Source organism: Lipotes vexillifer, unplaced genomic scaffold (genome assembly GCF_000442215.2).
Source record: "Lipotes vexillifer unplaced genomic scaffold, Lipotes_vexillifer_v1.1 scaffold1019, whole genome shotgun sequence".
Classification (NCBI taxonomy): domain Eukaryota; kingdom Metazoa; phylum Chordata; class Mammalia; order Artiodactyla; family Lipotidae; genus Lipotes; species Lipotes vexillifer.
Genome location: NW_006776835.1, coordinates 862793 through 887206, shown reverse-complemented (window position 1 = coordinate 887206; position 24414 = coordinate 862793). Strand labels below are relative to the sequence as shown.

At 54.1% G+C, this 24414-nt stretch overlaps 1 protein-coding gene across 1 annotated transcript in view; it reads left to right on the top strand.

The window, feature by feature from the left end:
* The first annotated feature begins 256 nt into the window (after window positions 1–256).
* Window positions 257–24414, top strand: part of RBPMS2 (RNA binding protein, mRNA processing factor 2) — a 25652-nt gene continuing 1494 nt past the window's right edge. Inside the window, exons 1-6 of the mRNA XM_007450708.1 lie at window positions 257–349; window positions 16469–16546; window positions 17116–17154; window positions 18654–18716; window positions 19049–19199; window positions 19695–19846. Of these exons, the coding sequence (XP_007450770.1) occupies window positions 257–349; window positions 16469–16546; window positions 17116–17154; window positions 18654–18716; window positions 19049–19199; window positions 19695–19846 (576 nt within the window). The remainder of the gene's footprint in view (window positions 350–16468; window positions 16547–17115; window positions 17155–18653; window positions 18717–19048; window positions 19200–19694; window positions 19847–24414) is intronic.

The following is a 24414-nucleotide window of genomic DNA, read 5'->3' as shown; positions in this document are numbered from 1 at the left end:
GGCTCGGCTCCGGTTCCCAGTGCCTCCCCCGCCGCACCCCCTCCCCGCCTCCTGCACCCGCCAAACTTGATGTGACCCCAGCCCAACGCTGCGGCTGCCCCTCTCACCGCCCCGCGCGCTCCCCACCGCCACCCAGCCCCTCACCCCCGGAGCGCACCGCTCACCTCGCCCCTTCCCACCTCCTTGCCGGGGCCGGGCGCCGCGCTAGCCCTCCGCGTTCCCTTCCCCTAGCCACCCCCACCCCACCCCCCGCACCATGAGCAACCTGAAGCCGGACGGCGAGCACGGCACCAGCACGGGCACAGGCACCGGCACGGGCTCGGGCTCCAGCGGCACCCTGGAGGAGGAGGTGGGTCTGCGCCCCCGGGACTTGTTGGGTGAAGTACACGCGGAGGTGGGCGGGGGACGGGGCGCGCGGGGCTCCGCGCGCGATCTGGCAATCGGTCCCGGCGCCTTTCCGCCGTTGCCCTTCGGCCGGGGAGGAGCAGCCCGTGTCCGGCGGGCGGGGGCGTGCGGCCTGGACTACCCCGCCGGGCGGGCATTGTCTCCCCGCCCTCCCAGGCTCGGGGCCGGCCGTGCGCCGGGGGTCGTCAGTGCGTCCCGCGGTGGGCGAGCTGCGCCGTGTCCGCCCCACGCCTGCTGCCCGCGCGTCCTTCGTTCTCCACTCCGACCCGCTTGCTGCCCTCTTCCGAGGCGCTCCTCCCGCGTGGCCGGGACTCCCGCCTCGGCTGGGAGGAACTGAGCGGGATTAGCACGGCGGGCGGGCGGCACCCACACTCCCTTGTACTTTCCGCCCTGACCCCTCCCCGTGACCTTGGAGGCCTGGGCCGGCCGCGCGGCACCTTGGTTCGCTAGAGTTGTAGTCATGGGGGAAGACGGCTTTCTTCACGGCCCCAGAGCTTGGGCTTTGGCAAAGATGTCAGCTGACTGAGTTGGGAAGGAGATGCCTAAAGACACTCAGTTCCCAGTTCTCGTCTCTCGGGTTTTGCCCTGGCAGACAAGCCAGGACCCCAAAGCTGGCCCTAGTGGGATTTTGCTAGGAATGTCCACCGGCCATGTGCTAAGAGGAGGGAGTCTGGGGCGCCTTCGTGCAATCACCAACAGCTGGGTGGCTAATTGGATGTGGCAAAATCCGGGAGGGTGTGTGTGTGTGGGGGGTGGATATAGCCTTAAGGCTATCAGTGAATGGAGACCAGAAGCTCTGCCCGCAGAGACAAAAACTGGTGTGGAAAGGGGGCAGCCTTCGCAGCTCTCTCTCTGAAGGGGCCTCTGCTGTGTCACTCTAGGGCCAAGAGACCCTAGACCCTTCCTGCCGCGCCCTGGCATGCTCTTGCCCAGGAAACCAAGGGCCAGTTATCCACCCTGAGCTCCTTTCCCCTTGGTCTGGGGTTGAAACCGCAGAGCCCCTGATGGGGGCTGGCGTTGCTGCCTCCCTCCTATCCAGTGGCGGGTCCCCGCCCGCCGTGCTATAGGTTTGGTGCAGAATGGCGGCACTGGCCCACGGCTGGGCTGGGCTCTTCACTGTGGGAGGGATGGTGGGAGGGTCACACTGCCAGTTCCCACTCTTAGCAATTCAGAGGCCTGCTGCCAGCCCCAGTCCACCAATGGCATGACAGCTTGAGAATCTAGGTCTAGATCCCGCTTTCTGTGGGGAAGGAAAGGAGGAATCTACAACGCTTCACTCTGAAGAGTGGCGAAGGAAGGCCTGACATATGTCCACGAGTGTGGTGTGGGCTCTAGTGGGCTGGGGTTCATTTGGCTCCTTAAGTCCTTGTCCTTCTTGGACCTTGATGCTGACAGGCCCTTGGCTTTGGGGACCCTATCCAGACTCTACCTGGTTGTTCAGAATCTCCCCTGAGAGTTGGGGGAGGCTGACAGGGCTGCTAGTGTGTGTGTGGTCTCTGCTGAAATTGAGGGAGGGAAGCCATCTCCTGTGAAGCTGGGCAAGGACCCGGAACCACTTCTGCTGGAGGGTTGACGGCAGTAGGGACTTACCTCGCCGAAGAGACCCTCAGTCCCACCCGTTTGAAATGGGAAGGGTGAACCACGTGGCCAGTCTAAAGTCTTAGAGGAATCTTTTGAGGTATTGGTCACTTTTTTCTAACTAGCTTTTTGAGAGGGCAGAATCATCAAGAAGTGGAATCCCTGCTCTCCCTCCTTGTGGGCAGAGGTGGGCTACAGCCCTGTAGTGCTTCAGGGAGTTCAGTGCAACTGGTGCTGGGGAGGGTGGGGAGCATGGGCTCCTGTTTAACAGAGGTCTAAGACTAAGGGCCCCAGTGATTTCTTGGAGCCCAGAGTCTGCTCTGGTCCGGTAAGCACAAGGATCGGCCCCTTCTCATTAGCTTTCTGAACAGTGGGCCAAGAGCTCTTCAGCCAGGGTTCCATCTTGGATTGGTGATCGGTGAGCAGGAACTAGACTTATTCTCTTTAGCTTAGATGCCCCTTAGGTAGGCAGTTCTGCAACCCCCGAGAGCCACCGTTTGGGGAAATCCTCATTAGCAGTGGTGGTTTACTCTCGTGGTTGACCCAGGCTGGCTCTTGGAGATTAGCTAAAGCAAACCTAGGAAGCCAGGAAAGAAGTTAGAGGTCAGCCCTCCCTGAGATGTGGCTGAGGAGGAGGTGGTTAGACCTGTAGGGAAGGAAAAGGCATTCCAAGAAGAGGGAATAGCATGTATAAAAGTGGGGGGTGGATTGTGGAGCCACATGGCTTGTTTGGGTGACTACCAGGAATTTGCTATGTTGCAGTAATATTGGAGGCCACGTTATGAACAGCCTGAGATCATGCAGGCTTCGGAGGAAATTGGCATTTTTCTGCTACTTGAGAAGAAGGTGTGTTAGAAGCTTTGAAAACTTCCAACCCTTTAACCCTTTGAAAGCTAAGGAGGGCAGCGAGGAGTTAAGGGGAACAGCTCTGTGTCCCTTTCAATCTAGAGGCCATACCCCCCCACCCCGCGGTGCATCTTGGCTGGTGCCTGAGCTCCAGAAGGTGAGGCAGTACAGTACCCGAGCCCTGCTCAGGGCAGGCTTGCCTCTGGTGTTGCCCAATCCCAGATTCAAGCATCTCCTGTCTTAGTGATTCTTGAGAGATGGCTGGAGAGTTGCAGTGTTTCTGGGGAAGGGTATATGTGGTTTGAAAGAATATTTTATTTTGAAAATGGAGACATATTTTAATACAAGGCAGTGTTAAGTTACAGTAATGACTTGTTGGGGGCCCCCTGAGAGGAGGGTGGTGTTTGGAATCTTGGGGTGGGGAGTGCGGTTCAAGTTTCTAACAGTTAAAGAAGTTTTATGCCAACCTAATGGTAAAAGCTCTAGAAAGGCAGGGACTAACGGTAGCTAAGGGAGCTACAGCTGACCTGAGCGTCTTGGCCCCTCACTGCCCTGCATCCCCGTCTTTGCCTGTCCATGGCATCCACCAAAGCTGGGCCAAGATCGCTTCTTGCACGTCTGGTACCCCAGGGTCCATCATGTGTCCTCTAGGGGTCTCTGAGGATCCAGCTAGGTCCCTGGCCCCTGGCAGGATGGCCAAGGTTGGCACTCAAATGAGTGGAGGCATTTCAGGGTCCAGTGTGTGACTTGGGCACTGCCCCTTTTCTCTGCCATCAAAAATATTTGACAGCATCTGGGACATCTTGGTGCCCTGTCTGCAGACTTTTTTTTGGTATAAGGGGAGGGGAGGCATCTATGCTTCCGGGCTTTTACCTGGAAACAGGACCCAAGTAGGTAGATCCAGACAGATCTGGTAGATCAGACTCCCCTCCTCCCTGGGGGTTGTTGTGGATGTGTCTTCTCTGCTCAAATAACCTAATGGTAAGGCTGTACTATGCGTAGTAAACCCATACGTAGTCTTTGTACCAGGCATTGTTTTGAGCACTTCACCATTTTAACTCATTTAGCTTCCACAACAGCACTGTGAAGTACTTATTACTATTTCATAAGTGAGGAAACTGAGACACAGAGAGGTTAAATAGCTTTCATGTAGCTAGTAATTGGGTAGGTTGGGGTTTGGGCCCAGAGTTTGCTCTTAACAACATACTATACCCACTGTTGTGTTTATATTGGGGGTTTGGATGAGACTTGGGGGTGGGGAGGGGAGAGGATCTGCAACTGAAGTTTTTTAGGGCTGAGCTTTAGGTGATGACAGCGTCCCAAGTAGAAGGTCAGGGACTGGCTCCAGGCTAGTTCTCTTTGGGTTAGTGGCATCCCAAGACTGGGTGGTGGGAGCTGTCAGCCCCTGCAAGAGGAGCATTTTATCACAGATAATGTTTAGAATTGTTATTGCGGTGATAAAAACCAGAACAAGTGAATTCTCTACAGACGGTACATCCCCCTTGTAGCCTGGGCTGGGGCTGACTGCCTTCACACCCCACCCCCACCGTTGATTCCCTGTTGCTTTGGGCATCTTAACTAAAAAAATTGTACTTACTCTAAAGTGACTGCCTGTCGTTTTGGGGGGCCATTCTCTTGGGTCTCCTTATCTCCTCCTTCCCTGTAAGTGGGCAGCCTGGCTAGTTTGCCCCAGTAAGAACCAACTTCTAAATATCATTCAGTGTTTGGACATTCTGATTTCTCATCTCCGTCTCTGGGGTGGGGCTGGGGGAGGAGTCTGGCGAGTATTGTAACTAGAGGCAACACATGAACTGCGGGATGCTTTGCTCAGTTTTCATGCTCTCCACCCATTTATCCCACTGGTTTTCCAGACAGTCCTGAGAGGTAGAGGAGAGGAGTCCTCCCACCTGCCCTCAGTGCTAAGTTCCTGGTCCAAGGCCACCCACCTCTGGTTACCCAGACCTGAGCTAGAGTCTTAGGTTCTGGCAGCACCTGGTGGCCTCCAGCCACTGCTCAGCCATTGATTTTGGGTAGCAGAGCAACATTTGATGCCTTGTCAGTTCCTCTGCCGTCCCCTGACCATGGCTGCCTCAGAGGGGTCCTCACACCCCAGGCAAAGCTGTGAGGCAGTGGGGCAGAGCCCATCTCCCATACTTCAGAAACCATGCTGCTGTGAGGTGGGAACTGCAGACAGCCCGCGAAGCTTCCTATGCCGAACCCCATCTACTGCCTGCCCAGGGACCAGCACGGCCTCCTTGCTTTCTGCTTTTTTCCCTATTCCATCCTTGGATGGAAAGAATAAGATTACCTGAGGTGTGCCAAGGCTAGACAGGTGGCAAGATCGTTGGGTCCTCCATTCCTGAAGAGTCCACTGGTGGATCCATCCATGCCAGGCACCTCCAGAATATAGCAGGAGCTGGGTGTAGTCTGCCTTGGCCCATCTGTCATGGCCTTGGGTCATTTACAGCCGACTGAGGAAAGGCTCTTGGCTGTCACAAGTCATCAAGGCCACCTGTATAGTTCTGAACAGGCCCAAGACCCTCAGGGAGAAAGGGCAGGTTCTGACCTGGACGAGCCCATGGTATGAGTGTCTGGAGTCCCTACCTCCTTTTTTTTTTTTTTTTTTTTTTTTTTTTTTTGCGGTACGCGGGCCTCTCACTGTTGTGGCCTCTCCGTTGCGGAGCACAGGCTCCGGACACGCAGGCTCAGCGGCCATGGCTCACGGGCCCAGCTGCTCCGTGGCATGTGGGATCCTCCCAGACCGGGGCATGAACCCGTGTCCCCTGCATTGGCAGGTGGACTCTCAACCACTGCACCACCAGGGAAGCCCCCTACCTCCTTTTTGTGGTTAGCCAACCTACCCCTTCCCAAGTGAGTTTTGGGCTTTAACTGGGAGAGGTCAGAAGAAATTACTGGAATAGGACCTGAGACAAGTTTGGGGAACCTTTGTTGTGATCAAGGCTGTGAAGAGCTTCCACCCAGACTGGTCCCTGTTCTTATGTGTAATTGTAGCCATATGTGGGCACAACTTGGGATGGAGGGGTTCTTCTGTGTTGGTGACAGGGGAGCTCCAAACCAGAATCTAGGTCCTAGAAGTAGTTTCCATCCCTGAACAGAGACCCTCTCCCAACAGGAGTGTCCCTTTGGGAAACATCTCTCGTCAGACTTCATCTGCCTCAGTCAGGTGGTGCACAGGTGTGGCGTGCTCAGCGCTTTGTGTTCATGTGCACGGTGCCGTGTGTCCACACTGGATTAATATCACATGGTCTAAGGGTTGGAGGTAATTGATTTTGGAGCTAGGGTAAGTGTGTGGGATTCCCCTAGGACAACACCTTGAATCTATGGGGTAGCATATAGCAGTGGTGACAGCTGCAACCTTTGCCAGCCCCAAGGATCAGGCAATAGATTGGCATTGGCTACCACACAGCAGTAGGAGGGACAGGGGAGGCTGATGGCACAGGAGGGAAGGGAGCCTTGCCCAGAAGCTTCATGCTGGAGACCCTGTGAGCCTGTCTTTCTTTTTTTTTTTTTTTTTAACATCTTTATTGGAGTATAATTGCTTCACAATGGTGTGTTAGTTTCTTCTGTGTAACAAAGTGGATCAGCTATACATTTACATATATCCCCATATCCCCTCCCTCTTGCGTCTCCCCACCCTCCCTATCCTACCCCTCTGGGTGGTCACAAAGCACCGTGCTGATCTCCCTGTGCTAATCTCCCTGTGCTACGTGGCTGCTTCCCACTAGCTATCTGTTTTACATTTGGTAATGTATATATGTCCATGCCACTCTCTCACTTTGTCCCAGGTTGAGCCTGTCTTTCTGAGTTGCCTCTGAAAGCCTTGTCCCTGGCTCTGTCTGGAACCGAGTGGAAAGCAGGCCACCCACCCCACCCCCACCGTGCCTCCAGGCATCCTAGTCAAGGAGTCTGCATAGCGCAGTTCACGCTGTTTGGTTGGGTTCCCTAATGAGGTGTAGCGCAGGGCTCGCAGCAGACTTTGACCAGGTGTGTTCCCAAGATGTGAAGCCTTCCCTTCCTGGGGCTAGAAGTAGCTTGGAGTATAAGTTCCAAAGCCTTATTTAATCCAGCTTAGTTCCTCCCACCCCTATACGCACACAGGTGGAGCTCTAGGGCACATTGAAGGCCCTAAAGGAAGAGCCCCAACTTCCCAGGCAACTTGGACTTGACCCCCAGCTCTGCTAATGGCTGGCCAGGCACCTAACTCCTGAGCTGGTTTCCTCAACTGTAAAATGGGCCTGTACCACTCTGCCTGTTATCTCAGAGGCCTGTCAGGCTCACACTCCGATGGTAGGTGTGAAAGAAGTGGAAACTACAAAGTGCTGCCCAGCGTGGGGCCTTAGAGCCAAGCCCTGATACGTGTGATTTGGGGCTGGAATTAGCAGGTTTAGGCCAGCCCCTAAACCTGGACTTCTCCCCTCCGGGTCAGACCGTGATGATGTTGGCAGTGTCCTAGGTGGGCACTGCTTGGAGGGAGGCTGGGCGCTGTCCTAGCTTGGGAGCTGAGCAGCCCAGAGCTCCTTGGAGGAAACAGGAGGCGCTGGCGTTCTGGGAGCATGTGTGTTTGTATCTGCTTGCTGTACTGTCTGGCTGTATCTGTTGCTCTTTTTCCCTGTGTCCTTGTTCAGCCCTTATAAGTCCTGGATCTGCGGGCCATGTCACCACATTCCATCCACCTCTCGTCAAGTGGCCCCACTGAGAGGGACTTCTTTCCCCCGGGGAGGCGTGAGAGTGACCTGCCAGTGCCAAGCCTAAGCACAGGACCCAGGCAGAACCCAACGCTCACCCTGCCCCCTACATATGTATACAGAAGAAAAAGGCCAGGCCGCTGAGATCTCTGCAGAGGTACAGTGACTTGCTCTGGGGTTTCTGTTTGGCAGCTCCGGTGTTGCCCCAGCAGAGAGACCCCTCTCAAACCCCAAGGGCCTGGCTTCTGACATCCTGCTTTCTCACCCTCTCAACCTCTGCCCCTTCTTTACTGCTTTCTTTGCTGTCTTGTGGGCAAAACGAAAGCACTGGAGCTCTGAGCCCATGGAGGACAGTGCCTGAGCGTTACTCTGAGACTCCATCACGTTCTTCCACTTCCCTGGTTTCTTGGAAGGTCAGAGTGTGAAGGGCCCTGAGGCGAGTCCACCCCTCCTCTTTATTGCTGAGGCAGTGGTGAAGGCCACGAAGCCACTTGCCTGGCTGGTGGCAGGGCTGGGACTTCAATCGGGCTCCTTGACAATTGCTTTGAGGCTCTTTTTCTTTTGTTTCTGTGTCTGGTCTGTTGTCTGAGCAGGAGGCTGAGCCTGAGTCCTGTGTCTTGGTTCTCAATGACCCTTTTCCCCTTGCAGAAGCCAGAGCCGAACCGGGCGTGATGATGGCTGGTACAAGTTTAAAAAGGACCTTCAGTATCTTTACAGCAGGAAAGCTGCAAGCTTTATAAAAACGCAGGCTGCAGCTCATAAACTCCCATGATCTGGCTGGTGGGGTGGTAGTGGGGCACTGAGATGGGGTGGCTTGGGCTTCTGTTTGGACTTGGGGCTTCCTGGGGCTGTGAGGGGCCCTGCTCTACCCCCACCCCTTCCCCGCTGCACAAGGCTGCTCTGGGAGTTGGCAGTCTGTCAGTCTTCCCTTTGACTTCCCTATACCTAACTGTTTAGGACGAGCCATGGGATCGTCCAGTGGAACCCCGTGCACCCCCGGTCAACCTTCTGCTAAGGACTGTTGCTGCCCTCTTCGCTCAGAAGCTGAAGGTCACTTGTTCTGGGCACCTCAGGCTGACCCCCACTGGGCTCTGAGTGGGTTGGTGGTGTGAGATCAAGGTTTGCAAAAGAGCATTGACTTGTGAGCCGGGCACCTGGGGACACTGGGGCTGCTTCTGATATGCTCGGTGACTTGGAGCAACTCACTGGACCTCAGCTAAAAATAAGGTTTCTTCCAGCTCAGATGTTCTGCATTTCGGTTCCTGGAGAGGGCTGGGAATTGGGGAAGGATGTGGGAGGGGCTTATGAGAGGCTTGTTTTTCCTCGTTTGGATTTCCCTCCTCCCCCACCCACTTTTGTAAGGGGTGTTTTCCATCCAGATGACACCAGCAGGGCGTCCCATGCTGAGAGGCAGTGTTCAAAGCAAGCGAGTTACTTGAACATTTTGATGAAGTGGTTGGTTGAAACAGTTCCCTTTCCAGATTGAATTCTAACTTCAGAGATGTTGGATTGCCACAAAGAATCAGTTTTCAAGTATCATTTTTATCCCTTTGGTAGGATGTTTCTATTGCCCAGAGTCAAGTTTCTTAGCCTTGTGAGGCAGAGATTCACCTAGAAGGCAGGAGTTGTCTTCTAGTGGGGAGTGTTTCTGGTGGACCGCTGGGATTTATTTGGGGGTGGGGGAAGGGTGGGGATGACCCTGATGTTTTCCTACCTCAGCATCCTTTGTGCCCCGGACGGGGGGTCCCTGGAGTCCAAGTCCAGGGTGCTGTCTTGGAGAGTACAGGGCTGGGGTTTGGAAGGAGGCTGTGGTTGTCCTTTGGAGTTAAAGGGTAGGGGGTTTAATATCCATCGATATCCATGGATATCCATATCCATGCTGTTTTTGACAGCAGTGTTTACCCCTTCCGTCTCTAATAAAAACTGGTATTTACGGCGCTCATCCTCTCAGCCACAATATCCTGCTGCCACCCTTAACCTGAGAAGTTGAGTGTTCAATTCTCGGTATGAAGGTGGAGAGTGGCCAGGCCCCAGCCTGGGCTGATTGAGTGTGGCGTCCCCCCACTAGGGAGGGAGGGCCTCGTGGTGTGGCCCCTCAGACCCCACACCCCAGTCCTGTCCCACACGGAGGCTTTCCTCTGGGGGGAACACCCCCTGCCCCGCCTCCCCCCACAGCTCCCCTCCCTTGACTTCTGCAGGGCCCCCATGTGCTGGGCCCTGTGGGTGCCCAGGGGAGGACAGAGACCTCTAAGCAGCCACTGTTGGGAGAGCTGGCCTTGGCCTGGGGGCACTGGAATGACAGGTGTGCCTGTGCGGGTGTCCAGGCTGACAGAGGTGTCCACCTGGGCTGATGGAAAGAGGTCGAGTCCTGCCTCGAAACCTTTTAGGCAGAAGCCTGAATTTCTGCTATTAGGCTGATGCCTTGGGTATCACTGTCACCTTGCTCCTGGAGGCTTCTGTTTACTTTCATTTTTTCTGAAGATCTGTAAACAACTGTTGGTTGGTTTGTCTGAAGGAAGATCATTACTGACACACAAAGAGGAATGAGTTTGTCAGAGCCCCTTCTTCCTACTTCTCTCTAAAAAGTTGTCTTCCCTCTGGGCTGGGGAGGGCTGCAGTTTTCACCTTTACTGAGGGAAAGGGCTGCACCACCCAGGGGCTCGGGTCCTCTGTCCTGCTGGGATTACAGAAGGTGCTGGAGAGGCTCCTTGAAGCCTCTCCTTGAGGGGCCTCAAGAATAAGGCTGAGGATGGGGGTCACCACTTCCTGTGCCCTTCTCTGCCCCTCCCCGGAGCACTGGGAATGAGATGGGTGGCCTCCCGTGGAGGAGGGAGGAGCAGGCAAGAGGTCGTTGGGAGCCCCAGGCACTCGAGGTCCAGCAGTAGCTGGAGGGAAAGGGCCCACGATCACACAGCAAATACCTAGCCAACCCCAGGAAGCCTGCCTACCAGTGATAGCCTGTGGTGTGGACTTCCTAGAAGGGGCTGGACTCTCCCACCCTCTTGTTCCCAGCACCCCCAGGGAAGGATAGGCAGCAGGGCTTGCTTGAGGGACGAGCAGCCTCGGGAGTCCCCAAGCTTTGCTGGCCAGGGACACCATCATGCTAAAGGCCAGTTTGCTGCCCTAGGCAGGCCTGGCACTGGCCAAGTCTGCTCCTGACCATCATGAAGGCTACACACCATGTCTGCTATGTCCTGTATGGGGACACCTCTCTGGCCAAGTTCCTTGTCCACATTGAATTCGGTGCTTCCAGTGGTTCCTCAACATGTGTCTTCTTTTACTGGCTCTAAGGATTCCCCATCCCCCTTTTTTTTTTTTTTTTTTTGGCTGTGCAGCTTGTGGGATCTTTGTTCCCTGACCAGGGATTGACCCCAGGCCCATGGCAGTGAAAGCGCCAAGTCCTAACCACTGGACTGCCAGGGAATTCCAAAGGATTCCCTATCCTTTTTCCACTTCTCCCCAGTACCTTCTTCAGCCTGTTCCAAACTTGCCTTCAATCTGTGCCAGGGACATGGCTGTGGTCCAGCACAGTCTGCTGGTACTTGCCATGAAGATGACCATTTTAACAGGACCGTGGTTGCTTTCAATGTTTCAGGGCAGGAGGGAGATATTCTCTTGGGTTGTGTGGATGCTTTTGGAGAAAGAGTGAGTGTATGGAAGAAGGGCCTAGGTAAACAAGTTTGCTTCCTTCTAGCAGCCTGGGATTGTGTGAGCCACCCCTTATGCTTCCTCCAAGTATCTTAAAATAGTTTCATGTTGAATTCTTGTAGTAAACTTGTGGAATAGGCGGTGGGATCTTTGGCTGATTTTTCCATCTTGGCATCAGTGGTGGTTGGTCCCTGAATCCTTGTCTGTGCCCAACCTGTCTGCTGAATGTTGCACCCTATTGGTGTGAGGCTGGCACCAGCAAGTGGCATGGGAGGAGTGGTTGCCAGTGCTGGCCTGGGACACAGGACTCATTGGCCAGGCCTTGCAGAAGTAAACACATGTCTCTGTCCCTGCCATCCCTAAGGATTCCGACTGTGCCATTAGATTGCCTTGTCACCTTCCAATTCTGAGCCTCAGTTCCCTCATCGGTATTTATTTATTTATTTATTTATTTATTTATTTATTTATTTATGGCTGCGTTGGGTCTTTGTTGCTGCGTGCAGGCTTTCTCTAGTTGCGGCAAGCAGGGGCTACTCTTCGTTGTGGTGTGTGGGCTTATCATCTTCTCTTGCTGTGGAGCACGGGTTCTAGGCATGCAGGCTCCAGTAGTTGTGGCACACGGGCTCAGTAGTCGTGGCTCGTGGGCTCTAGAGCACAGGCTCAGTAGTTGTGGCGCACGGGCTTAGTTGCTGTGTGGCATGTGGGATCTTCCCGGAGCAGGGCTCGAACCTGTGTCCCCTGCACTGGCAGGCGGATCCCTAACCACTGTGCCACCAGGGAAGCCCCCATCATCTGTAAAATGAGGGTGTTTAACTAGCTGATCTCCACGGTGCCTTCCACCTCAGACATGGCCTCCCTGGGGAAGAGGAACACTAAAGAATCCAGCGACCGTGTAAGGTTGTCTCACCTGTGTTCCCAGCTCCAGGCTGATCTGGACCTGACCCAGCCTCACTGGGCAACCCTATAACTAAATGGCTTGTGGTACCTGATGGGTGAGGTTTTTGTGCAGGTCAGTGTTGAGATTATGGGACCCTGAAGTGAACAGGCATATGGTTGAGCCTCTGCTGTGTGCTGGGCATAAAGTGTGCTCTTCATCCTGGAGGTAGAGGGTACCTGTGTTGTACAGATAAAGAAGCTGACGTTCAGAGAGATGAAACAGCTTCGCCAAGCCAAGCATAAAGCTGGGATGCAAACTCTGGTCTAACTAACCAAAGCCTTTCCCATTTATGGCATCACTGTGCCGTCCTGGACCACATCGTTTCTGGCTGTGAGTCCCTTCTTTGGAGGGACCAAGGTGTGTAGAGACGGGAGAGGTCTCAGATGTTGAGCCTGGCTCTAGGCACCTTGGAGGACAGGAAAGTTTTGAGACTTACCTCCTATCTCTGGGTTTTAGAGTCCAGGTGAGCTCAGATGGTGGGACCAGTAAAAGACAAGGGGTCCTAAGGGACCCAGAAGACTTCAGAGGAAGGAAAGAGGGGTGAGGAAATAGAGGGACCTGAGGTATGGATGCCCTTCAGTTAAGGAATGAGGAAGGGGTGGTCTGAGGGGCAGTGTGAGCAGCTGCCATGCCCTGTGTGGGTGCTTGTCGGGGACCCAGAGTCTGTGGGCTGGGGCAGGACCTGATGGAGTTGGAAATAGCATGGTGGGTAGGTGGGCTCTGGAAACTCTTGTTCTCTCGACATGTGGCCGGCTAGCCTGCTAGGCTCATACTTCCTGTCACTCCAGCTTTGCCATCATTCTAAACAGGCACCCAGAGAAGGGATTGGCTACTCAACGGATATGTGGCAGCACTGTACCCATCCATGGGGCTAACAGGGCTGCCCAGGTGTGGCTGCCTCTGTCCCCACAGCCAGAAGAATGGCACAGATGGCTGAATCGGTGTTCCTGGATCTTACCCAGCTTTGCTCCTTGCTGAGCCAAGCTTGCCTGAGCCCTTTCTGAGCCTCAGTTTCCATGTCTGCACAGGGGGATAGGCAGAGGGCACATCATCTGCCAGGGTGTCCACGGTCAAGTAAGAACCAAGGAGAGCATTCAGGTCAGGCTTCCTGTGACTTAGCCTCCCAGCAAAGGATCTGTGAGCTGGCAGACGGGGACCCACCACCTAACCCATAACTGCCTTGGTGTCAGCTTGTTTCCTAAGGAATGACCAGGCACAGGATGCAACCTGTATTGTAGCCTTTAGAATCTAAAAGATGGGAAGCCAGGGAAAAGAGTCATCTGGCCCAGAGAAGGCTGGGAACCAGAATCTGAGCTGGGAATGAGGGAAAGTTCCCCTATACTCACTCCCCTCCCCTCCGCTAAGCAGGAAACTTTGTGCTGGGAACTTTCTATTTAAGGGGGCCTCTGGGGAGGTCTGGCCAGAAAGGAGCCATTTGAGGAAGGGTTTAAAATTAGCCGGGGTGAAATGGGTGGCCCCTGGGGAGAACTGAGGCAGAGGTTTCTTTGGGCAGCTCTGGCTTTGCATCTTTGACCCAAAGCATGTCCCCTCAATCCCAGGGAGGAGGGAGTAGCGCTGGTCCAGGCCGATCCAGCAGGGCCCTGGCTGGCTTGTACTGTTTCAGTCCATCGTCTGTGGTGGGCTGGGCGCCCAAGTCCTGGCACCAGAAAGCAAACATCATCTCTACCAGCCTGGGTGAATAGTTGGGAGGGAGACCTGGGTTTTAAGTCCCAGGTCTGCTGCCTTTAAAAAACAAGCTGCATGACCTGAGTGAGGCACTTCTCTTTGGGGGTTTACATGTAAATGAAAGGCCTTCCGTCAAAGGGCAGAGAGAGGGGTGTAGAGGACGGCTGCCCTCTGGAGTCCAGGAACTCAGTTCAGCCCACTCTGGAGCCTGGGCTGTGTCCAGTTTCTCCCAGATACTTCTGGGACAGGGCAGTGCTTGAGAGCTGCGTGTATAGGGACACAGCTGCCGAGGGCTGTGAGATGTACAGAACCTTTACCCCAGGCCCAGGAGCAGAAGTGTGTGTGGCGAGGAAAGGCATCACCAGAGGGGGTGGAGGTGTCCTAACTGGCAAGAAATTCTCCTGGGTTTGCTTCTTGGCGAAAACTCATGTGAGAGAAGAAGCTGTCCTTACCTATTTTATCAGCCATGGGCTTGGAGTCATTCCTGTGTGGCTAGGGGTGGCGACACTTGTTACGCGCAGCTATGGGGGTTGACATGTGTGTTCACTGGAGAGAGAGGGGGGAGGGGAGGGGGGGAGGGAGAGAGAGAGAGAGAGTGTGTGTGTGTGTGTGTGTGTGTGTGTGTGTGTGTGTGTGTGTTTTGGGTCTAACTTTGCCTGACTGCCCTGGGTTCCTGATTCAAGCCATTGTCTCCAAGAAGGCTGTTGCCTCAGTTCCTTCAGCAGGCCATCACTAGAGCATGGAAATTCTTTGGTGCCTCTGGGGGGGAATGTGGCCCACTAAATGTTTTCAAGAATAGCCACGTGTTGGGTGGGCTGAGGCATGTGATCTTGTTCTTAAGTCATCAGTGCCAAGTTGAGAAGACTTTCATTTGGCTTAGTGGTATGACACGCGACTTGAAACAGGAGTCAAGGGAATTCCCTGGCAGTTCAGTGGTTAGGACTCTGCGCTTTCACTGCTGAGGGCAAGGGTTCCGTCCCTGGTCGGGGAACTAAGATCCTCAAAGCCACGTAGCCAAGGGAAAAAAAAAACCAAAAAACAGGAGTCAAGTGTGTGGGGAAGCTCTGCTCTTTTGGATTTTTCGTTACTCAGAAAGCACAGTTTCAAGATGTATTTTTTTTTTTTTTTAAAGGAAGGATTCTTTTTTTTTTAATTAATTAATTAATTAATTAATTTTTGGCTGTGTTGGGTCTTCGTTTCTGTGCGAGGGCTTTCTCTAGTTGCGGCAAGCGGGGGCCACTCTTCATTGCGGTGCGCGGGCCCCTCACTATTGCGGCCTCTGTTCTTGCGGAGCACAGGCTCCAGACGCACAGGCTCAGTAGTTGTGGCTCACGGGCCCAGTTGCTCCGCGGCATGTGGGATCTTCCCAGACCAGGGCTCGAACCCGTGTCCCCTGCATTGGCAGGCAGATTCTCAACCACTGCGCCACCAGGGAAGCCCTCAAGATGTATTTTTAATGGATCTACACTATGGAAAATCCTCCTTCTCCCATTTTAATTATTGGCTGATCTGGCCTCGCTAGTTGAGCATTGGAGGCCAGCAGCATTTAACCAGCAGTGGTGAATTAGGGAAGTGTTCCTGCCAGCCCTCTCCTGGACCTCACCCACTGTTTGGGAGGTCAGGTTTGGCAGGAGTCACAGGATGGACACCTGGTGTCTAGACCTGGCTTCAGTGCCAACTTGTAACTTTGTTGAGGGCAAGGCTCATAACTTACACCATCCTCTGCCTCACTTGAAGTTGGCAAGATCCTACACATTCTTCAAAACCCAGCACCATTGTTCCATCTCTGACTCCTTCCTCAAGTCCCTTATTCAGTAAACATTTAGTACCAGCACCATGCTAAGAGCTGGGCAGAGAAGCAAGAGTATAATACATTGCCGGCCACTGAAGAGCCTACATCTAGCGTGGGAAGCAGGAGGAGATGGATGTGAAAGTGCTGGGCCCTCTGATGAAATCTCTCCAAGGCACAGAGTTTACATCTTTGCCTCCCCGCTAGACCAGATGGAGCCTTTCTACCAGGAGTCCATGGGAATATTCTGAAATATATATACGTTTCTACTTGTGCATTTTTTGGAGGTAAGACACCATAGCTTTCTTCAAGTCTCAGAGGGGTCCTTCATCTATCTTGTTAAACAGGACTCTCTCCTTGAGGCTGTTCGGCAACAGACAGTCTGTGCAGAAGTGCTCAGCTAGTGCTTGATGTGACACCTGCAGCATGAACCCAGGGAAAGGAAAGGGTCCAGAAAGGTTTTTGGTTTTGTTTTTTGTTTTGTTTTTTTGCGGTACGTGGGCCTCTCACTGTTGTGGCCTCTCCCGTTGCGGAGCACAGGCTCCGGACGCGCAGGCTCAGCGGCCATGGCTCACGGGCCCAGCCGCTCCGCGGCATGTGGGATCTTCCCGGACCAGGGCACGAACCCGTGTCCCCTGCATCGGGAGACGGACTCTCAACCACTGTGCCACCAGGGAAGCCCCCAGAAAGGGTTTTGAAAAGTTAAATGCTGTGAAACTTTGGGTGCTCATTTGCCTCAGTCTCCAAAGAAGGCTCAGGAAATCCTGAATTCTTCCTTCAGCCCTGGAAGGATTCCAGTTCCTTCCTGAAGGAAGAGCCACCATCCTTGTTCTTCTGTCAGCCCGGCCCTGACCACTGTGGTCTCTTCCCCAGGTCCGGACATTGTTCGTCAGTGGACTCCCTGTGGATATTAAACCCAGAGAACTCTACCTGCTCTTCAGGCCGTTCAAGGTGAGTCTGGACCCAGCCACCCATGGGCAGAGCCTAGGATGGAGGAGAAGCATCAGGAATGAATCGCAGACCTGGATTGGGCAGCAGGAAAACTAGAAACTGTGATGGCAGACCTGGTTCTCTGTCCCGGTTCTGCTAACTCATATGTTGCTTTCTGTCAATTGCTTATTAGCCTTTCTGAGCCTCCGATTTCTCATCTGTAAAGTGGAGACCGTAGAATCTCAGTAGACTTTGCCGTATAAGGAATCTTTGAGATTTAGCATAGCGTTTTCAATTTGCAGATAAGAAAACTTAAAAAGGTGAAGTCTGTGCTTCCAGATGACAGGCTACAGGAGCAAAGGGGAGTTTCCGCATGAAATGATGAATGCTACCACATGATGGCCATCCCCCGTGCTAGGCCGTGTGATATGGGACACAAGGACTGAGGGCACTCAGCGGTGGTGGAGATCAGAGTGGGTCACCTTTGGGGGGAGAAAAGTGTGAGCTGGGGAAAGGCAGGGCTGGGGGGTGGCCAGGGTAGCACAACAGAGGCTTCTGACCTTCCTGTTAATGACCACCTCTCTCCGCAGGGGTATGAAGGGTCCCTGATCAAGCTCACATCGAGACAGGTAATTTCTCTCCAAGGTTTTTCTTCCTCCCAGCCCAGACCGACTGCTGAAATTGGAACTGAGCCTGTTCTCTTTTCCTCAATCTTGAGGCATCTGGCAGCTGAGACCTGCCCCCTGCCACCCCTATCCTGTCCTGGGCTGACGAAAGAGTAGCCTCCACAGGTCCCCTCTTCTTACCAGTCAGCTCCTGGTCCTCCCTCTCTGGCCCTTGAGAAGCCACAGTGGGACCCAGAGGCTGAGGACCATAGAGGTGGTGGCTGTGCGTTGGTTCCTGATGCCAGGAGTCCCAGGCCCAGAGCCTTCAGGAGCCATTTGGCGACTGGACTGAGCCTTGGCAAAATGAAGTTGGAGAAGTTTTTAAACCTGTTGTTCCCCCCACCCCCCTTTTAAATAAATTTATTTATTTATTTATTTATTTATTTATTGGCTGCATTGGGTCTTCGTTGCTGTGCACGGGCTTCCTCTAGTTGCGGCAAGCGGGGGCTACTCTTCGTTGTGGTGCATGGGCTTCTCATTGCGGTGGCTTCTCTTGTTGCAGAGCATGGGCTCTAGGTGCGCGGGGTTCAGTAGCTGTGGCATGCAGGCTCCGTAGTTGTGGCTCACGGGCTCTAGAGCGCAGGTTCAGTAGTTTTGGCCCACGGGCTTAGTTGTTCCGTGGCATGTGGGATCTTCCCGGACCGGGGCACGAACCTGTGTCCCCTGCATTGGCGGGTGGATTCTTAACCACTGCGCCACCAGGGAAGCCCAGGGCAACAAGTTTATGGGACTTCCCTGGTGGCTCAGTAGTTAAGAATCCTCTTGCCAATGCAGGGGACACGGGTTTGAGCCCTGGTCCGGGAAGATCCCACATGCCACGGAACAACTAAGCCCGTGGGCCAAAACTACTGAGCCTGCACCCTAGAGCCCGTGCTCCACAACAAGAGACGCCACCGCAATGAGAAGCCCGTGCACCGCAACGAAGAGTAGCCCCCGCTCGCCGCAACTAGGGAAAGCCCGTGCGCAGCAAGGAAGACCCAACGCAGCCAAAAATAAATAAATAAAATAAATAAATTTATATGTATTAAAAAAAAAAACCTGTTGCCCCTTGATTGAACCTGAAGCCTTTCCATGCCCTTGATACATTAGTGTCCCCTTTCGTGCTGGGAAAAACACTAGAACTTACTCTTAATTACCTGCATACATTAAAAAAAAAAAGACTTTTACTGAAAGGGTGATGTTTAATGCAGTGCGATAAAGCTGTATTGGCATCATTTCCCAGAATGTGGTACCTGGATGGGAGAGTTTTAGTGCCCCAAACCAAAAATATATAATTCTTGTCCATATATAATTATATAAATATATAATTCTTGGCCATATCCTCCCTGTGTTCTAGCTGAACATAGCGGGGATATGGACAAGAATTATATATTTTTTTGTTCTCTGTTGTTTTGTTTTGTATGCTTGAAGGGGAGATGGAGTGTTGGGAGAGATGCAAGGGTATTCTCTCTTTTTCCTACTAGCCTGTTGGTTTTGTGATCTTTGACAGCCGGGCAGGAGCAGAAGCGGCCAAGAACGCATTGAACGTGAGTAGACAGAGAACACGCCTTTCTCTGACCCCCAGACTTCTAGGCAATGGGTATTCCTGTTCCGTCTTCTGCAAACCTTCACCCACTCCACGCCCAGGGAAAGGGCCCACAGATGTACCTTCCCCAGCATCCTGGGGCAGCGTCTTTGGCTGCAATGTCTGTGCCAAACGTCACTACTCACAAGGCCCGAGCAGTGTGTCCTTTGTCTTGGCCCCCGTGTGGGCGAGTCTTTCAGGCTGGATCATTTCTGGGGCCCTTCCGTCCCCACTGCAGTGGACAGGCTGGGTCCTACAGTGTAACGCCTTTCCCTTCCTTTCCTTCTCACGTAGGGTATTCGCTTTGATCCTGAGAACCCTCAAACCCTGAGGCTAGAGTTTGCCAAAGCCAACACCAAGATGGCCAAGAACAAGCTAATGGCTACACCAAATCCCACCAACGCTCACCCCGCCCTAGGAGCACACTTCATCGCACGAGACCCCTGTGAGTGGCACTCAGAGTGGCCATCTGCTGCCCTTTACCTGGCAGAGCTGGGGGGCCCTCGTGGATGGAGTTGCGTGCAGAGGGCATCACTGAGGGCGTCAGTCCTGCCTGCCCGCCCCTTTTCCAGGAGCTTCTTGCAGCCACCATTACCCAGCCCTGTGGGTCCCATGCTTCCTTCCTCCCCTGCAGCCTTTGCTGGACCTCAGACTGAGCTCCTGAGCTGTCGGTGTCGCCCAGCTTCCCTGAAGCCTTCTCTGATCCCTCTTGGTTGAGATGGGCAGAGACCCATCTGAGGGCTTCTTGAAGCAGACAGGATGCTCACCAAGCCTGGCCAAGTTACCATGGCTTCTTTCCCAGTCTTGGGATCCTTCAGGGGAGCCTGAGAAGGGAGCCTGTGCTCAGTGATAGTGCTGGGTCCCCTTCTCTGTTTGGAATGGGGTGGCGCAAAGGGGGACCCGCGTTCTGACAAGGGGGGGCTGTTGTTTCCCGTCGCAGATGACCTGATGGGGGCCGCTCTGATCCCCGCATCCCCAGAGGCCTGGGCCCCCTACCCTCTGTACACCACAGAGCTGACCCCAGCCATCTCACATGCTGCGTTTACCTACCCAGCCGCCACTGCTGCTGCCGCTGCCGCCCTACATGCTCAGGTAAGCCTGTCGGGGGGAGAAGTAGGAAAGGGGAGAACAAAGGCTCTGAGTCGGCCAGGCTTCATTGCTACCCGGCCACGGGCCACCCAGGTCCCCAGAGCTGCTGCAGAACTGCTGTCTTGTAACAACAGTACCTTTGGGGTTTGGGGTCCCACAGAGGGGAAGGAGAGGATAAGCTGTGAGGCCGCATCGAGGATACACTGCAAATGCGAAGTGTGAGAGACCCACCGTGGGTCCACTGGCCCCTGGACACGTGCGGGCAGGCTGTGCCGATTCTGCCTGTGGTGACAGACCTGAGTGTGGTCGCCGGAGCCAGGCCGCCTGCCTCTGCTTCCTCCTGTCTTTGTGAACTTCAGAAAGCTCTGAAAGATTTCTGTGTCTGGGTTGTTCTTTTTCACTCATCTGGAAAGATAAGAATAGTAGTATCTGCCTCAGGTTGTTGTGAGAATTAAATGTTAAGCCATGTGAGGGGCTAGAATTGTACCTGGAACATCCGGGGTGCCCAGTGAGTGTTTGCTCTTTTGTTCAAGGAACGTGGGCACCCTGCCTTGTGACCTGGGCTGGGGCGGGAAAGATGCAGCCAGTGCTTCTAGGTGAGAGGTGGAGAGGGCACGGCTGGGCTGGGAGGGCTCTGTGCTTGCCGAATGCCATGCCAGGTGCCCGAGAGGGGCACGAGCACCTCGCAGGTTACAGCCAGGCCTCTGCGCGGCAGTGACGGGGCACCGCCAGGCAGCGCGGGAGGGCTGTGGTGAGCGGCGAGCCCACCTGGGCCTCTCGTCAGTGAAGTGACCGAGAGCTGAGGCTCCTGAAGAGTGACCTGGCTGCTGAGAGGGAGAGAACAGAGGTCTCCTGGCTGGGGCCGTAGAAGGGGACGAGGAGTTAAAGGGTGTGAGAAGCCAGGAGGGAGAGTTCCCAGAAACTAGAAGCTGAGGCAGGAGGAGTGGGTAGCTCTGCCAGTGGGAGGGTCAAGTGTGTGTCCATCCCTCTGAAGGGCTTAGTGACCTGGGTTCGCCCAGTTCCAAGTCAGATTTCCTGACTGCCACCCTCGCAAGGCGTTCCCCCGGCCACGGCAACTTGGGTTGTACCGAGGGCAGATGCGTGGTTCCGCTTGGCGCTCACCCCGGCGGCACACCACAGACGGCTGGAAAATTGATCGGTGTAGGGAGGTGGCGGGGCTCTTCCTCTCTAGGGCGACGTTTGGGGGACTTACCGCAGACCAGTTCTGTGGTGAGTGAAGGCAGTCCTCTGTGACCCGGCGGAGTGTGGAAGGCAGCTGGTGCGGGGGGAGTTTAACTGCAGGGGCCCTGTGAGTCCTCTGATCCCAGCTGTGCCACCAGTTAGCTACCTGATCTTCAGCAAGTGACTCCACTCTGGGCTTCCGTGTTGTCCCCATCTGTAAAACGAGAGGGCAGGACCAGATCGGATGGAGAGGTTCTACCCCGTCTGCTCTGAGATGCTAGGCCGTGACAATGTGAGGCAGAGGATGGGAGCCAGGGACAGTCAGGATGTCAGATTATTCAGGAGCGATATCTCTGCCCTTTTTGGGGTGGCCCCCCAGCCGGCTGGGAGTGGTGCGCTGCTGCAGGTCCCTAAGCTTCGTACACGGGACTGTGTGCCCTCCTCTTGTCTTCCTTTCCAGCTTCCTCCCTCCCTCCCCACGCCCTGTGGCCGTCCAACTCCAGTCCAGCTACCTTGGTCCAAGTCCTGGCTGTCTCTTTCAACACCTGTGTGACCTTGGGCAAGTTTCTTGACCTCTCTGTGTCTCGATTTCTTTGTGGTATGATGATAGTTGTAGCTACTTTAGAGGGTGGTTGGTAGCCTATTAGCATAGAGGGAGCACTACATGCTTATTAGTTAATGTCACTATTGTCTAGTTCCCTCCAGGCCTCTCTGTGCCTGAGTTCCTGTCTTCTGGTCTCCCTAGGAAGGGGATGAGGGCCCCCTCAAAGGATAGTGGCTTTTTTCGGGAGGCAGCCTGATGACAAGCGATTGGATCAGGTGGTGACTAGTTCTGTCCCACTACTTGAGTTCTCTGGATAGTTGTTTCCTCGACAGTAAAACACACTGTTAGGACCAAATGTAGTAATAGGCGTGAAAGCATTTTCGAGGTAGTGTCACTTTCTCTATTCCTTCCAAGAGCCCCCTCCCTGCCCCCGATAGTACTGCCCCAGAGGTGGAGGCTGAAAATGCCTAAATGAGGCAGGTGGACCCTGGTGATCCTCAGGAGGTTATTCTGAACCCAGAGGACCAGTAGCTGCGTTTTTCTGTGCCTGGGGGTAAGGAGGTGACTTGGAAAGAAAGGCAGCAGCTGACAGACAAAAGGGGATGAAAACCGGTCCTTCCTTTCCGTACCCCACCATATACATCCTGACCTCACGCCCTTTGCCAGTAGCTCGGCCTGAGCGAGGCATCCTCATGTGGCTGCAGGGACGAGACCTGCAGGAAGAAAGGGGCTTGGAGATGGTTCAGTCCTGCTCTATCTCGGCACAAGGCTGTCTTGCTGGACCTTCTGATCCTTTTGATAGAATCTTCTTTCAGAGGGTGTGGGTGGCAGGGGCACACTGGGGTCTGGTACATGAAGATGGTGGCCTAAAAGCAGGGATTCTGCATGTCCCCTTGCACCCCAGGGTCCTTCCAGTTTGGACTTCTTTTTCCATTTCGACCTGAGGGTATGGGGATCTTTCACTGCAGCCCTTTGCCCCCCTTACACTGGCTCAGCCACTACCGATGATGGCCTTAAAGTTACACGAATTCCCCTGCCTCTATTTTCTTGTCTGTTTAATGGAAATGATAATAGCATCAACTTTGTAGGGCTTTTCTGAGGATTAAATGAACTTAGTATATGAAAACTACTTAGACCAGCATCTGGCACATGCCAGGTGCTTCATGAACATTAGCTATTAGAGGTCTGCATTCATGGGAAGAAAAAGACAGGGTTTTTTTCTCTTTTTTGCCTTTGCTTATCATCCTGTTCCCCAAAATATCACTACGTTTAGTCCTTAGACTTGGTAGGTAGTTGGACACAGGTGTATAAGTAAATCCATGGGTGTGAACCTTTTACAAAAATTACACATTTAATCTTTTGAAAACTTAAATATTAGGACATGCTTCTATTCTGGATGCCTGGCTAGCCTACCAATGTATAAGTGTGTCTACCTCCCTGTAGATGGCAGTGAGGTTGTTTACATAATTTTCTTTTGCTCTGTTAGGCTGTGCTGCCAGGATGCCCTTGTTCACACCTCTCTGGGCACCTGTCCTGCTTGCTTTCCTTATCATAAATTCCTGGAACTATTGCAAGGTCAGAGTGTAGACTTGCCAGTCTGAGTTAATTGTATTGTTTTGACTCTGTGATGAGTGAGGCTTCCTTATTTGTTGGTTGTTTCTATTTCTTCTTGTGTGGATTCACCCCTTTGCCCACTTTTTGGTGTATCTTCTCAGTTAGTTAGCCTGAGGGTCTGAGAGAGGACCGTGTGCCCCCCACTCCTTTGTTTGGGTGCTGCCCCTTTTGGAGCTGTAGCCATTCTAGATGCCCATGGGCTGTCCCTGTGGGGTGGCCTCTTAGGACCCCCAACCCCACTGTGAACAAGTGGAGGCCCTGACAGGGGACTGGCCACTTGCTCCCTGTTGTGCTGGCCGTGATCCCTGGGCCTGGGGTCTTGTTCTGAGCTGGGGCAGGAAGAGACCGTGCTTCTTTAGAGAACCTGGACCACTGGCCTATCCCAGGCATCTGAGGAGAGTGGAAATGCAGCCCTCCAAGGACGTTCTGTCTAGTTGGGTTGCACGACCATCCCGAGCTCAGAAATTAGGGCTTTCCTCTACTTCCTCCCCAAGAAGGTGGTGGCTCATCTCAGGCTGGAGGGAAAGCTGCTGCTCTGGAGCCCAAGCCGTAGCACCTAGTGGAGAGGGTGGGACTGGATGGAGCAGGCTTGTTGTGGGGGCCCCTAAGCAGCCGGTGGTGGAGGAGGGCAGGTCAGAGGCCTCCAGGGTCCCTCCCACTCTCGTCCGACGCTCTCCCCTTGTCCAGCCCTGCAGGGCACCCAGCCTGTCAGGCGCTTCCTTGCCGTGGGGCCGCTCCAGCTGGAAGCTGGGTGAAGTGCGGTGGTCAGGGTCCACTAAGGCTTCCCTGAGCTGGACCGGCCACAGCCTTGTCGGGTGGCAGTGGTGCTGGTTTCCTCACCGTCCCTCTCTTAGGGAGTGAGCTCTGGTGTCCAGCCGGGCTTGCAGCTGCGAGGGCAGCCCACGGCTCGGCAAAGGGGAGGAGAGGCTTCCTCCCACTCGGCTGTCAGCCAGGAAGGGAGGGAACTGTTTCCAGATGTTCAGAAGACATGAGAGAAAATAAGGTGGCCCCTGAGGCTGGATGGCTCACAGAGGCTCTTGACCCTTTCTGTGTGGTGTGGGGCTTAATCAAGGTGGTCCTGGCAGCCAGGGGTCAACTGTGCCGATGACAGCAGTGCCACATCCTTGGAGCCCAGGGGCCATCCCGACATTGGTCAGGTGGCCCTAGGCCCTGGTCCTGCTGTGTGCCAAGTGTCCTGGCATCTCAGAGTAACCAGCTGCCAACTTCCTGC